The sequence below is a fragment of the Haliotis cracherodii genome, unplaced genomic scaffold, assembly GCF_022045235.1.
Source record: "Haliotis cracherodii isolate W230 unplaced genomic scaffold, xgHalCrac1.p SCAF_10, whole genome shotgun sequence".
In the NCBI taxonomy this organism is placed as follows: domain Eukaryota; kingdom Metazoa; phylum Mollusca; class Gastropoda; order Lepetellida; family Haliotidae; genus Haliotis; species Haliotis cracherodii.
Genome location: NW_027266265.1, coordinates 31,102,446 through 31,118,577, shown reverse-complemented (window position 1 = coordinate 31,118,577; position 16,132 = coordinate 31,102,446). Strand labels below are relative to the sequence as shown.

Sequence of the window (16,132 nt, the reverse complement as noted above, 5' to 3'; positions counted from 1 at the left end):
CTCAATTGACGTATGATAATCTATTCCAAGTCTTCAACTTTTATTTGATATGTTATCTGAAATGTCAGAAATGAGAAAACTTCATTTTTTTCCGTTACAATCTGCAATTTTATTCGAATAGGCTAATAGACAGTCAGTGATTTCCCACCTCTGTGAATATATCGTCTGGACAGGTTCACGTGATTTGAACTCAAAAAGGAATGTTTTACAGTGAGAAAGCTGTCCAAATGGATCCAATATTAAACAACCTAGACTTTTAATACTTTAGCTTCATCTATTAGAATCTCAAATGGTTCAATTTATAACATCAAGAGTAAAAGTAATTAGATCTGCTCACAATATATAGATAATCGATTTCTGAAAGACAATGGTTTCAGTGTAAATGTGATTTCATTTTGATGTTTTACATAGTTTTATTTATGTTTTTTTTTCACTCTGCATTATCTAAATGATCAAATACTTCGATCAGTGACATAGTACTAATTACCATGTTTTGTATCCTTAGTATGAAATAGATTTTAACAAAATAAATATTTGTCAAAATCAAAGCATTCTTGTGGTTCTTTTTTTACCATTTTAATTTGTATATCTTTCCTCAAAGCTGTCGTTTAGCTAGACCAAAAGAAAAATAGGAAAGACATACAAACTTAAAAACATTTATATTTCAGATTTTGCTGGTTAAATTTTCGAAGCTCAATACCAAGAATATATTTATCCTTTTATGACAAATAATTCCATTACTTTCATTGACCTACGATTATTATCTATTTCAAACTTTTCCTTTAGTAGAATGGGATGGAATGGGAAACCACTGGAAATAAACTATCAGGTATGTCCTTAAATGTACATGTACAGACCTAGGTGTAAATACACTTCTTAAGTCGTATTTATAAAACAATATGAAAGAAAAAGTTGTATTTATATGGACTAGCCATACAAGTATATTTTGAGCAAAGGTCTAAGTAAGGCAGTCAAGTGTGAAATACTAGCTGAGACGAGGATGTGTTTTCTAGTGGGCATAGTGAAACATGAACTGTATATACATTGAACACTACTTTAATCGAAGTAATTCATATTTTCATTATTTTCTCTTTCACTTGATCTAGATATTATTTATAATTGTACCGTAAAACAATAATATTGCCTTCTTTCACCTGTACTGTGCAAGTTATCATTTCCTTGTATTAAATATAGCCTACTTTTAAAATTAAAATTGTCCCAATTACATCTTGTTTCAAGTTTTTTATTAGTTAGATTCAAACCTTTAACAACACATCATGACACCCGAAGTATCAATAAGCAGTCTGTGTGATTGCACAACAAAGCAATGACATATGGCGTACGAGTTGCGAGTGATCGAAAATAGTTTTTTTTAATAGATTTGCTGCCCATGAAAATGTTTCAATGATCTTGATTGAATCTACATGTACTTACTCTTGGGTGGTATTACATTAGTATGAACTTGTTAATTATTAAGAAATAATACTGAAGTCCGATATTGAGCGGTGTCAATTAGAGTATTGTTAGGGCTGTTTAGCTATCTTTCACAATTTGTCCTTTGAAAATGTACGATGTCAATTACCACGAAATTGTTTTTATCATTAATAAGAGGGCACGGTCAATGAAACATACACAAAAGTAACAGGGTAGTGTGACATAATCTTTGAAACAGTCTGCCTAACTAATCCGACCACTTCTGTCAATTTTGTTTTGCCGTCAAAAACATGGACAATTTCTTCGGGATTTTTTATCAGTAAATATAACTCACGGAAAACTCTAAGTGAATGTGTACTGCAACGTCAATGTCATATGTCTATCACTGTTATGATATGTACTTGCCAATGATATGAATTATTGGACATTTAGATTTCAAACATGGGCGCTTACTTGACTTAACTTGCCATATTCGGGTGCTTCCATATTACGAGTAATGTAGAAAAGTAGGAAACATACAATGCCAGCACTTTTATCAATGGCTAGGCAGTGCATCAGGTGCATAGATCTTTTGGATTTGGTGACTTTAGATACTGATGGAAAGACAATCAACTCAAGTTACCTGTTATACAATTTGGTTACACTGTGTGAAGAAATAACACTTTGATACAATGTATATATTTTTTAATCTGCGACATCATAGTGCGGCACTAAACAATGCAAAACCAGCTGACGGCCAGGCACTATGAGGGTTAAGTCTGTGTATAAAAAAAACCCAGAATGTCTAATTAACCTTTTTGGGAAAGTGTTCAGAGACGTTTCAGTTACTGTACATGTAGATCTATATTCATGTACATAAATGTTACCTTGTGTCAGAAGCATGTTCATATTACTTTGGCATGACTGTGAGTTTGAAAAATATATTCATTAAAACTGAAAAAAAAACCTGCTTTCGGAAAGTTTTACTGACTGGAATTTTCCTCCATATGTACTTGAGTCAAGGGCAATGGTACATAACTTTCAAAAAGGACCTCTGTGATCTGGTGACAGCAAGCAATGACATGGTTTAACTTTGGAAATGTTTGGGAAAATATCAAAATGACAGTGAAAATTAAAAAAAAATATTATTGGGTACATGAGATGACGAAATTGTAAAAGTATTGAAGGAATCTTTAAGATTTGTTGGATGTCACAGAACACTGTTGAAAGGTTATACACATTTTCTATTTATAAACACACTGGAAACGAATAGAGCATTTGTTCCCACTCACTGTGGTTGAAATGACTATCTAAGTTAAGTACTCGTAACACAAATATTATAACTTCCTATGTGTGACATGTTTCTATAAAACAGTAAAGATCTTGAAGAAGTGTGGTCAATGTAAGTTATGACAACGCCTGTTCCGCAACTAGACCTACTGTCACAATTGCAATGACTATGCATGCATATACAGGTACACATATAAAATGTTCACAATTATTAAATAATAAATACATCATTGTACACATATATTTTCTAAATACCCAATGTTGATCGATCCGTAATGTTATGGTGGGAAGTAAATCAGACCTGAATTTTGTCCAAGATTCCGAAATGCAACCGGTGCACAAACGGGTTCTGAACGTCCGGTACAACAAGTGATTCTTGTCGCGCAATGGGCACGTTTCTCTTCATTTTCTCTAGTTTGGTTGATCAGCAGACACTTGTCACATCGGTATCACATTGGAATATACAACTCGGACATTGCGTTATCTTTTGTGCCGTTTATCACGGCTTTGAGGTGTTGTACGAGTTTATTTTTAGCATGTACTATTAACCGTTCAACACATCGCGCTTTCGATCTGACAGTGCGTGTCTCTGTTGTATGACGAGCAACTAACTGTCACCAGTCAAATCAGTTATTACGTTATATCAAAAATATTTTAAACTTCCTCCAAACACACGTTTGATTACTGTTGATAGTGTTATCATTCAAAATAAATCATTTAAATGAAAAGAAATATTCAACATAATTATTTCATGATGCAGGGTAAAGTTGGAATGACAGTCACCAATATCTGTGACTCAATGTGCTCAGTGAGGAATTTACCAGAATTAATAGTGTTAATAAAATGTTTTATGTTGATCCTATAAACATTAAGAGAATATGATGAAATATACACAATAACACATCATCCATGGTACACAAATTTAAGCTTTTTATGAACTAAATTTGTACAAAACATTTCTAATTCTTAAACATTTCAATCAAATAAAAAAGGAAACTGACCTATTGAATTTATTTAAAAATTCATATCTCTGACATTAAACAATTTTTATTTGTCATTAAAAAAGTCAGAACTATGAAAGTTTGATAATAAAATGAGCTTGTGACTGCTGTAACTAAACTAGTATTCACTCACTCACACATTAATGTGCCTTGTATTGACTATAAACAGGAAACTTGGCTCAATACTTTTGAAATATGAAGCAATGACTGTATAAATGCACTGATCTCCTTAAGAAGCATTTACTGTTTACTGCTACTAGAAACCTACAGATGATGTAAATACATTAATTACTTGGCCACCAAGAGTACCTGCATGGCTTTTTACTGAAAACATTGTGGATATTTGGTAAATATTGTCAAATAACATCTCAGTGAAGCTGGGGATGGATGGGGAGTGACAACATAATAATACACAGAACATATTAGTTTTGGTTTGTTGTTTAACGCCGCACGCAGCAACATTACAGCTATATGACGGCAGTCTGTAAATAATCGAGTCTGGACAAGACAATCCAGTGATTGACATGATGAGCATCGATCCACCCAATTGGGATATGATGACATGCATCAACTAAGTCAGCAAGTCTTACCACCCCATCCCGTTATTTGCCTCTGATGACAAGCATAGTCACCTTTTATGGCAAGCTCGGGTTGCTGAAGACCAATTCTACCCCGGATCTTCAGGGTAACTGAACACTGAACATATTAAGCGCCATATAACACAATTATACTCAGAGCATAAAACACAACCAACCATACAAAGTACATATGAAATTACTTCAGAACACAATTATACCCTGAACATATAAAATCACTTCAGATAACAAATATACACTATACATATGAAAACATTTCAGAACACAATTAAACACAGAACTTATTAAAAGACAAACTGTATCATAAGTCCACACAATAATGTTGCCAACAGTTACATTAACCATATTGTTAAACGTCATAATTTTATACATGTGTGCTTTGTATAGATATTTGAAGTTGTAAAACTTCACAAGTACCTCCATTTAGAACATATTACAGTGACATATCTGGACCTGTCAGAGGCTGGCATTCAGCTTCAAGTCTTCAGCAAACGTCACTACATATTCTCATATGGAATTACAAAATTGCCTTATTCAAAATAATTGTAACTAAAATGGCTTTGTAGAGGTAACTTCTATTTCACTCATAACAGGACCAATAAAAAGCAAAAAGCATTACTGTACTGGATGCAATGTTGCACAAGCTTTTACTTTAAGAAAAGTCTCTAAAATATTCTCAATTTGGCTCAAAATAATTATTTTTTCACAACTTGCCTGTCAGGGGCGCTTATTTTGAATCCTAAAATCCAATTTAAAAAAAAAAAATTCCAGGTACCTATCCATCTTAAACTTCATTCTTCATTGAAATTAACATGTTTTAACAATATTGTAAAACAACATTCACTCACTCAAGACATTACATAGAAATTTGGAACTGCTTTATATATCTTGGCAACTAAATCGATTTGTCATTCTATATAACTTGTATCTAAAATAATTATTTAAAATGTGATTATTATTAAAAATTTGTTGTGATCTAATATTTTGATAAACATTTTGATGAATAATTACTGCCATATTAGAAATTATGTTTGATCCATGTTTACATATATTTGCAGCATGTTGGTAACTGGATGCAAAATCAGTTTCGTGTAAGATCACTATGATTTGTTTTACAAAATATCTTTCAGGAAATGGATTCAGAATTTGAATAAGAATGTATTATAATATGCAAAGGTTTAAACATTTGAAATGTGGTGCATGAATCTACAACATTAATAAATCTGTCCGAAGCAGTTTTAATAATTAGGAATATAATTGGTTATTTCGAAATAAGACTTTATTCGTCGAGACAATCCAAACACACTGTTGTTATGAATTCAAAAGGGAGCTATCGCGGTTGTTAGGGGTGTTTCGGGTACACCGTTTGGTGACTGTTGTCATATTCAAAATCTGAAAGCTGTTGTTAGTCCAATATCACTAGCGTTGTGTCGTATTTCCGGTACGCATGCGTACTTCCTGGTCGTGAAGGATTATGGGCTGGTGCAAAGATCCCTGGGAGCGCCAGGTTTATTACACTGAAACACCCAAGATGGCAACCATTCAGATAATCTAAAAGGTGAAAAATAAGCCTCTTTTCTCCGGTTCTAAGGCATTTTTGAACACTCTACCAACATGTCTAGCGAAGCAGATACGTCTCGCGCTAAAAGTGAATTCATTGTAGGCCAGAAATACCGTCTGGTGAGGAAAATCGGCAGTGGAAGTTTTGGCGACATTTATTTGGCGATCAACATACACAGTGGAGAAGAGGTTGCTGTGAAGTTAGAATCGCTGAAAGCTCGCCACCCCCAACTGCTGTATGAAAGTAAGCTTTACAAAATACTACAGGGAGGAGTTGGAATACCTCATATCCGATGGTTTGGTGACGAAAAAGATTACAATGTCCTGGTCATGGATCTCCTTGGCCCGAGTTTGGAAGATCTGTTCAACTTCTGCTCCAGGCGATTCACCATGAAAACGGTTCTAATGCTTGCTGACCAAATGATCGGACGCATTGAATACACCCACAACAAAAATTTCATACACAGAGACATTAAGCCTGATAACTTCCTGATGGGCATTGGTCGACATTGTAACAAAGTCTTTCTTATTGATTTTGGGTTAGCAAAGAAATTCCGAGATTCAAGAACCAAACAACACATACCATACAGAGAAGACAAAAATCTAACTGGCACAGCTCGATATGCCAGCATCAATGCTCATCTGGGTATTGAACAGAGCAGGCGTGATGACATGGAGTCCCTTGGTTACGTGTTGATGTATTTCAATCGGGGATGTCTCCCTTGGCAAGGATTAAAGGCCAACACGAAGAAACAGAAATATGAGAAAATCAGCGAAAAGAAGATGTCAACTCCTGTTGAAGTGCTGTGTAAAGGCTTCCCTGCAGAGTTTGCCATGTATTTAAATTACTGCAGGGGTCTGAGATTTGAAGAGGCACCTGATTATATGTATCTGCGACAGCTGTTCCGCATCTTGTTCCGCACCCTCAACTATCAGTATGATTACACATTTGACTGGACAATGCTAAAGCAGAAAGCAGCTCAAGTTGCCCAGCATACTACTACAGCTGCCTGTCAACAAAGAGAACGTCCATAAAAAGATCCTCATTTGTGAGAACTCAGTACAAATGTACAACAAACAGATTTCGCTTCTTGTAAGCATTGGTTGGTTACATGAGCTACCTTCTAACCCAGAAAAGCATGAGGGTCCCAACTATTTGAACATGTATGGTAAAGTTGAGTCCTTTATCAATGTGACCAGAACGCAATGTGAAAGAAGATTCCTACAACATGTAGTGAAGTAGACTTTCTGTGTCTGTGGACTGACAGTACAATCCAGCAATTTAAGACCAGAAATTCTTGATAATTTAGTCATTCTGTATATTGCTTCTGTACTGTTTTGAATATATTTATTCCAGGGCTTTATCAGGGTTTCAAGGGCCTGGTTTTTGGATTTGCCCAAACGAAATAGAAGAGACAAGCGAAAAGACAACCTGAGTTTTCCCAATATGTTATAACTGATAAACATGATTCACTGCCCCAGGTGACCATTTTTTCTATAGCAAATTGCTGAAAGATGTAGATTCAGTCTTCAAACTCACCCTGTATTGTATATTTTAAAAGCTCAACAGTTCAGAGCTTTTATGCTAAAAAATGTCCTTTTTTCATGAAGACAAATAAACGAAACCCTATTTTATGGTATTTCATCCCAAATTGTGAATTCTCACAGATAAGCTTATGTTATATTATCAATAATTCAAGTAACGTATGTCAATGGTATTGATATATATTTTGGGGGGAAAATGTCCTTGCAGCTCAAAGCAAGATCAAGGCATGCTAAGCTTGTGATGTAAATGTTTCTCAGTAGCACCTGTAAATTTAAGCCTGAAAGGGATATTCAGCTATTATATTAATGTTTCATCTTCAATATCCTTTGAACTATGACAAACTAAGTACATGCATGATATTATATCATTGTCCAGTCCATAAGATTTCCTTTCCCGCACCCAGCGGAAAGAAGGACATGTCTATCATCTACTGAAAGTGGGAGGAATAAAAGGAATTCTTGTCATAATCTAATAACTAATTTCCTAGTATTGTACCTTAGATATTAATATGAATACAAGAATATGGTAGATGGATCTAAAGATATATGGAACTCAGAAGCTATATTACGTCTAAATCTGTAAAGTGTGAGGATGCACAAGCAATAGTATGTTGTGCTGAGGACTTTTGGTATTAACAGGAATAACAACCAATATTTTTCAGACTTGGATATGGATGTCCAACATTGTACATGGCAGTTGCCTCCCTCCTACATTGTGATGTAAAAATTGTATGGTCCCAGCTTGACGTGCTGGATTCTGATTGAGCCTTGAACATAGTTAACCCTTTGTATGTGGTGTTGTATGAACTTGAATGACATCTGGTTCATGTGAGATAAATCTTGCATGTTAAGGGTTAAACTGTGTGTGAGTTGAAGGCAGAGCAAATTGTGATCAATTGTTATCTTATCGTATGTCAGGGATTTCTTTGGTATTGTCAAAAATCTTAATTTAGTTTTTGAGTTTGGCTTAATCTTTAGGTTTTAAAGAATTTGTTTGATTATACATACATTTTTAACAAGTATTTACATGCTAAGTGATTGTAGATTTGATATTGATACTAGTGTGAAATACTTACATATTTACTCAAAGGTAATGTAGAATCTGTATACTTGTATATAAATATATATATGATGAAGGTAAATAGTTGACAGTATGTTAATGTGTAACTTGTTGGAGTCTAATGAAAAAGACTAGAAATATTTATTGTGGTTCACTGTCCTGTAACTGTGGTCACTGGAACAAGACCTGTCATTACGTTTTGTATTCTTCTCTGACTCTTTCATTTCGACAATTCCCATTGTGTTGACATCTTCTATGGGATGCCATTCATGGCTGATGCTTTTAAATGGCAGTAAGGTAAAGAGTGTGGATATTGGTCTCAGATGCCTTTAAAAGCATACACAGGTTTTGAAATTAAACATGAATGTCAGGGGGTCTTTGACATTAGTAACACTGATGTTAAGAGGTAAAGATTGAGGGTAACCCTCAATTTAAATACTATTCCAACACCCCAAGGACCCCAGGACATCCTGTCATTTCAAACACTGTTCTCATACACACACACACACACACACTTGTAAACAAGAATAAATTGTCCGAAAAATGTATTAGAAATATCTAGCCACTGACAATACAGAAATCATTTCTTACCTCTTACCTCTTCATACTATTATTTTCTCTATGTTGCTATCTCTTGTTTCCATTGTGATAGATGGACCTGTTTTCTTTCTGCAGTTAATATTGTCTTCTATGGATATTTAACTTCCACTGTAAACATGGTAAATGACAGGGAAAGCTTCAACACTCAACTGTCAAGATGAAAGAAATATTTTGTCTGAATAATTTTCCGTTAGTACTACATTCAGTTGAGACGGTTACACATATTGTGATTTGCTTGATGTTTGTTATACTAAATATTGTTTCCAGTTGTCATATACACATCATTTCAGTTGAAGACTGTATGTATGAATTTTGATAGTGTCTGAATTTCTTCATTCATACCTTGTGATGCTGTTACGACTTTGTGTAGTCGATACTGTTGCCATATGTCTGATTTATGTTGTAAGGCCCCAAGTTGATGCTATGTGCTGCCAGAATTACCTATCTGCCTGCCTTCTTCATGTCATTCATGCAAGCAGTGATACTATGGAAATCAAAATGCCTGACTTCAAGCATCCCCTGTTGAACTTACACAAAGTGCTTACTGTACACAGGGGAATTATGTCAATATATGAAATATCCGCACTTGTATGAACTGTATGATGAATTGACACATTTTGTGTACACACTCGTGTAGTGGATCCTCAACATCTGTGCTAATTATATGCCAAATAAGTGTGCTGGTTTTTTTATCATGGCCAAACCATTAAATGTACTGTATGTGTAGTGTCCATATGTGTTGATTTCCAAGTGAAAAGTGTTATGGCTCTACTGAATGAGTGATGCCCCAAATATTACTCGGGGTAGTTATATTTTCATGATGTCCTGAGAGTTATGACTATTTGTATGTGTACAAGATCCAATTTTAAATTATCTGCCTCTGTGAACTCTATCCCTCGCGTGGAGATACTGGCTTCCACACTGTTATGTGAGTAGTCTGTATATTAATGTCAGGTTTGTACATATGTTGTCCTGGGTACTGGCAGTGTAGACATGATTTTAGTTGTTTATTAAAAATCATACAACACTCGTCTCTCGTCTTTTATGCTCGGTTGCATCTGTGTATATGTTGATTGAACATTTGAAGAAGGCTGCTGAACTCGGGCTTGTTCGTGTACTGTTGACCACTCTCGATTATTGCAGCGTCTCCAGATATGTAAAAATGCATGGTTGGTTCTTCACTAAAGACCGTTAGCAGTGTGCGTCTTTATCAACTAGTCCTAAGCCTGAGTCAAGTAAACTTTCTGTCAAATATCATTATTCCCCCTATAGTCACATTAAAACCTAAGCGGTATGTTGCTGATAGATGATTTGGGGCTAGTACAAGTGGACTCAAAAGTGTTTGGCAAAGACTGTTACTATGGATAATGGATGGAATACCGATAAAGGAACTTTATCAGAAAAAAAATAAAATTCTTTCATTTGTTTTCTAGACGGTGATTTGAAGAATAAGAAATTAAGATTTTTCAAATGAGTTTTGACTAACAATATCGTGGCAGTCACTGGAATTGTTTTTGTCTGTTTGAATTTATACATTGTACGAGTTATTTGTTTCCATGGTAACAACTGTACTGTGTTGTTAGCTAAGGCAGACAGGACTTATGAAGCATTTGAAATGGAAGAATTGGCGACTTTGAAAATTAATGTTGCAGTCTTTATAATAAAATATTGGTTTGGGGTGCTGAGAAATATTTTTTCCTCCTTTCCATTTCATACATTCTTTTAATGTAGGTGCCATTACTCTTTGCCCTGCTCTTGTCGAGGGTGGTCTGTACAGCATTATTTACAGTATATCTTTGCTCAGGTGGTCAGGCTAAGCGTAACTGTTGGCTTGGCCATTTATTTATTGGTTGTCTTTGTTATGTTTGAAAAATAGTCTCTGTGAGCACAGCATGTTGGAGGTTGAGATTGCAAGGATTGGTGTATATAATTGTTAAACTGTCCAACAGTGTTCTTTAAATTTTCCCTCCAACAATCCTCATTTATATCTGGTAGTTGTCAAGGTTTCGGATTTGTTGTAACAGTTTGTGCGTCTTTCTGTGTTGACAGTGACCTTGTAAATCCCTTGGTGCAAGATCAGATTCAATGTCTTTGTATAATTTCATACTGAAATATTTCAACTGCTTAGTTATGTTTGCAGTGTAAATTGTAACCCCCAGATTAATTCACATAATTGAATTACCTTTGATATAAATGAAAAATCCAATAGCCCTTCTTGGATCTATTTAGACAGAAAAACTGGGTTTTCACATTTGTTGAACATATAACTGTTTAGGACTGGTCCCCCAAACTCCATGCTTGTTGAATGCATGCATCAGATTGTCGGATGCAATGATTTGGTTGATTGCAGATCAATATACACTGATGATCATATCAGTCACTGGTTTATCTGGTCCAGACTCCCTTTTTCACAGGTGGTCATCATGTAGCTGGAAAACAGTGTGGCATTAAATAACAAGCAACTCTGTTCTGGCAGTGGGTAATGTGAAAGGTGCCATAATTTGAGATGTGTTTTCTAATATCAAATAGAATTCAGAAAATGTGATCATCACATGGTTTCCAAAGTTTCTGTTGTAAGAAGTTAACAAGGTTCCACCTTATCTGCTTTGTTGTTGCTTTCTCTGTGAGAGGGTGGATGCTGGGGACATTTCATTTTAAATTTGAGAACTTAAACATGTTAAAGTTAAATCTGTTCTATCAAATGGAAGGTAGGTAGTTAACTGGCTTATGTATTATTTCCTATGAAAGGAGGAAAGAAGGCTTATTACTGTTGATTATAGTGGAGCATACAAAAGAAAAATACTGCCACTGTAATACTTCACAGATTTGTATACACCAGTTTGTACATCACCAGTGAATACATAAGGTGGAAATGCGGTATAATCGTGACGCATGTCTATTTTTAGTAAAGTAATAGAATTAGGCCCTGTAACTCGTGAAAGTCAAATAGGTCCTCCTCAGTGTGTGAATTTATGCGAACCCTACAGTTACCCAGCATTCAATAGAGTAGAGGACAGCAGAGCTGTAATGCTTACTGGTAAGAGTAACCTCTGTTTTCCCTCTCACTGGCTTGATTTGTTTGTAAAGAACAGTGATTTCTCTGCAAAGTGGATGTATGTATTCATGGGTGATAGAGGACCGTAGTGTATAAAAAACAATGAAGTATTGATGATGGTGTAATACAGTAGGACTTGGATCGGAGTGTTGAACAGTGGTATTCAAAGATCGTGTAATAAATTTGGAAGGTAGAATGAGTGGATGAAAAAAATGATGCAGTTATTATGAGGATGAGAAACCTGGTTATCAATTTTTTTTCAATATATCCCAAGAATCTTGCCAAAGAGAACATTGTGTCAATACATTTATGTACATTTAGGTACTTGGAATGTATTTTCCCAGTTGAACTCAGGACATAGGATGAGAACACTTATTTTGATTGACCTCAATGCCAGACCAGTTTTATTTCTTGTTTTACTGAAGTGTTTAATGCATCAAGGTACATGGTAGAAAAATGGTCAACTAGCGTCCATGTAAAGTTATGACAGAAGCAGCAACCATGTGTCAGTATATGGTCGGACAAAAGGCATTCAGGACACTGTCTTGAAAATGCTTGTTGATTATTGGGGCAAAATTAATGATTTCACCAATAAAAAGGAACAGAAGTAGATGTTTGAAAATATCCCCTCGGAATCATTTTTGTTTACATTTTAACTTCATTCTTGTATTTGACAGCAACTACATTTGTTCAGAATGTAGAACTTGCGTATCATCCAAAACAAAATTCTGTATGTATCACAAGTGTAAATTGTAAGCATTTTGTAACCTGGTATTTCCTATATTTTGTTTTTGTGTGTACGATGTGATTTATTTTATTTTCAAGACAGCATGTAATGTATTTTCTGTTTACAACAACCAGTTGCAGCCAGACTTGTCTGTTCTTGCTGTCCTTGATCCCTAGAATGCACATCTCAAGGAAAACTGTAGTCGGCTTGTTTGGAGGAGTCACGTGTATGTACAGGAATTCTGTGTGCTTTTATGGTGGAATAAATTTGTAGATATTTCAAGTGTAAGAATTTGTCTATTAATTGTTTTCTTCTCCTATGTCTGCATGCCAGTATTCATGACCAGCTTTATTTCCTGCTGTGGAGGATTCTTGCTGTGTGCTGTAAATGGCAATAGCTGCTGGAATGATTCTGTACAGAAAATAAGCATTGCTTGTCCTTGTGACGATTCGTGGCCAAACATCACAGACTATTTCTGTTGTCATGTGAGAGTTCTTTGAATTAGTGTGAATATGTTAATGTATTTGTTCGCAACATTCTTTGAGTGAAAATGATAAACTTGAGGGTCCTTAGTTTGTCATGACTCCTGTCACAGATACAAACGCAAAGCTTGGTGGTGGTGTAGAACAGTAGAACAGTAACTTGGATATGAGAGTATTTACCCAAGGAGATATACCTAGGGAGAAAATAGGGAGTGTGAGAAAGTATATGCTTTAGGGAATGTGGGTATGGGAGTGCATTTACCCCCCGGGTCATTGATGTGATCAGCCAACAAAAATTTACCACTAGGTGAATCCTCTGCCCCTTCCCTGCTGAAAGATGAGAATACCATATTGTTTGCCTTGGTGAATAATGTAGTCTTGTCAATCTTTGCAGCAGTCCTGGTTTCTTGTTGTATCTACAATAAGTTTCAGGTGAAATGAAAGGAGGTGTTATGGCACCAAATTCGGACAGTTTGGAGAATTACATTCTTAAAGCTCATTTTTCTGTTACCATCACGCTTTGTTTCTTAGGGGGAAGAAGGAACTCAAAGGTATGTTTCCTTTGTTGATACACAGTGAAACCCTGATAAAATTGATGGTACTTTTCCAAGTGAATTGTCCTGCACATCAAATTTCCAGATTAACGAATTATAGGTATTGAGTGATGTCCCTTTAACATATACACCTGGAAGATAATTTAGCACCACTTACCATATATTTTTATTAAAAATAACCATTTAAATAAAAAATATTTTGCATTCATTTTGTGATGAAACACATTTGACTTTGCCTCGAAAGGGACATACTTCTTTTGAATACAGAAACCGAAATTGACATTGTGTAACTGGCAATAGTTATGTGACTATCCTTTCAGTTGCTTCCTCTGCTTCTTCACACTATTTCTGACAATCCTCGCAACCACCAGGAGAAACACACTGTGTTCTTTTACACTTTCCTTATAACCATTCATCAGGTATCAGTGGCATCTTAGACATTTGATGTCAATGTCATATGTAGATATTTCCCCAAAATACACGGTGTCTTGGAATATAAGAAAATAAAGAATGAGTGGTGCTTATTTATTTTCAAGGAATTATATATAAATATAGAGTCACAGACCATTGTGGAAGTTGAAAGGACGTACATAATTAATTACTTCGAGTTATCTGAAGTTCAACACAACTGAAAATGAGATGACTGAAGATGGAATACACAGGGACCAAACTCTTATTTCGAGACAAACATAAGTTGAACACACAACAGTGTTTGACTATAGATTTTCAACAGTCTGGGGTTTGGGAGGGTTCTGGCCATGGTTTCACTGTATATTATTTGTCTCTTCTTGCCAACACTTTAATTGTCATATTTTAAGTCATGAAATACATAAAACCTTTGTTCACTGTCTGCAAACATTTCTGATCCTTTACATTCAAAATCAGTCAATGTGAAGGCCATTCCCATTCATACAGTTCCTGATTGTGATAAAAGGGAAGATACACATATATCTGATGTAAAGAAATACAAATAAAGATTTAATCTGGAAAATTGGGCAGTAACATCTGAGCAGTGTACCAGGCCCAGATTAATCTCACAGAAAACAGATCTTATATTCTGGTATGATGCCTCTCTGCATGAAGATCTGCCAACATAGAAGGTTGCGTCTGGTGAACCCTGAGTGTAAATTGACTACCCATTTAAAATAAGGAATGCATGGGTTTTCACATTTCAGCCAATCTGATGTCAGCTTTCTGAAACCATTCTGCTTCCTTTTTCTCCTGCCTTGCTTTGGAAACTTTGATCTGAGCAAAGGAAAACTAAACTAAAGATACCCTCCATAGTGGGTGTAGCAATCACATAAAAAAATGACAGGTTGTATAAAATATCCATAATAATATAATAGCACATCTTTATTGTTTTTTCATTTCGAACTCTTCGATTATCAGTTTTTGACATACAGAAATCAGGTACACTTGTCTGAATTTTTTGCTGACTTGTACTGAGAATGTGTAGGTCTCGACACTGATTGGCTGATTGGTGTGTGTCTTTATATTTTCATGAGAGCATCTTCCCAAGCGAGACAAGGGAGTTAACTGACAATGACAGTTCAGCTTCCCCCCTTGCCGAACGAGGCTGGAATTTGACTTGATCTCTCATCCAGCACTCTATTGTAATAAAACCGATCTTACCTCATGATCAAATCTCCAGAGCAAATTGATTAAATATATGAAAATATTCAGAAAATATCCTGCAATCACCCAGACTCATGTTGATTATGAATTGGTTGTTGACTTCATCATGCGATTTTTTTACGGACTATGCATAGAATCATAAGGTCAGCCAAAATATAATTCAGAAATTCCAGCCTAGTTTGGCAAGGGTGGAAACTGGACTTTGAACTGGTCAGTTAACTCTCTTGCCTCAGGAAGGTGAGATATGGGTAGTGTAGATAACAGTGTTGTGGATCATTTCTCCCACGACCACACTTTGCGTTCTTTGGAACAGATGCGATCATATTGTAGTGGACAATAATCTCTCGTACATTTAGGGATGAAATATTTTCACCATCACCCCTGCAACAAATGACTGGTCCCCAAAACATTTCATAAAACACACAAAGTCCAAACCTTACACAGTCTAAGCATAAAATATCAGTTTCATATTTGTGATTAAGAAATGTATTTAATAAGATGGATTAAATGATGTCCACCAGTCTGTATTAAACATATGTAACTTTTTAACCCCCAACTCAATGCAAGGCCATAGTTAACTTTTTTTACAGGGGGGGGGGGGGGGGGGGGGGGCA

General features: G+C 35.5%; 1 protein-coding gene and 1 pseudogene across 1 annotated transcript in view; one reads left to right on the top strand and one right to left on the bottom strand.

Annotated features, from left to right (window-relative positions):
• LOC139454302 (lysophosphatidylcholine acyltransferase 2-like) overlaps positions 1–3,225 on the bottom strand; it is a 51,619-nt gene extending 48,394 nt beyond the window's left edge. Inside the window, exon 1 of the mRNA XM_071235922.1 lies at positions 3,005–3,225. Coding sequence (XP_071092023.1) covers positions 3,005–3,109 — 105 coding nt within the window. The 5' untranslated portion in view covers positions 3,110–3,225. The remainder of the gene's footprint in view (positions 1–3,004) is intronic.
• Positions 3,226–5,752: 2,527 nt separating this feature from the next.
• Positions 5,753–13,129, top strand: LOC139454301 (casein kinase I pseudogene; annotated as a pseudogene).
• The last annotated feature ends 3,003 nt before the right edge of the window (positions 13,130–16,132 follow it).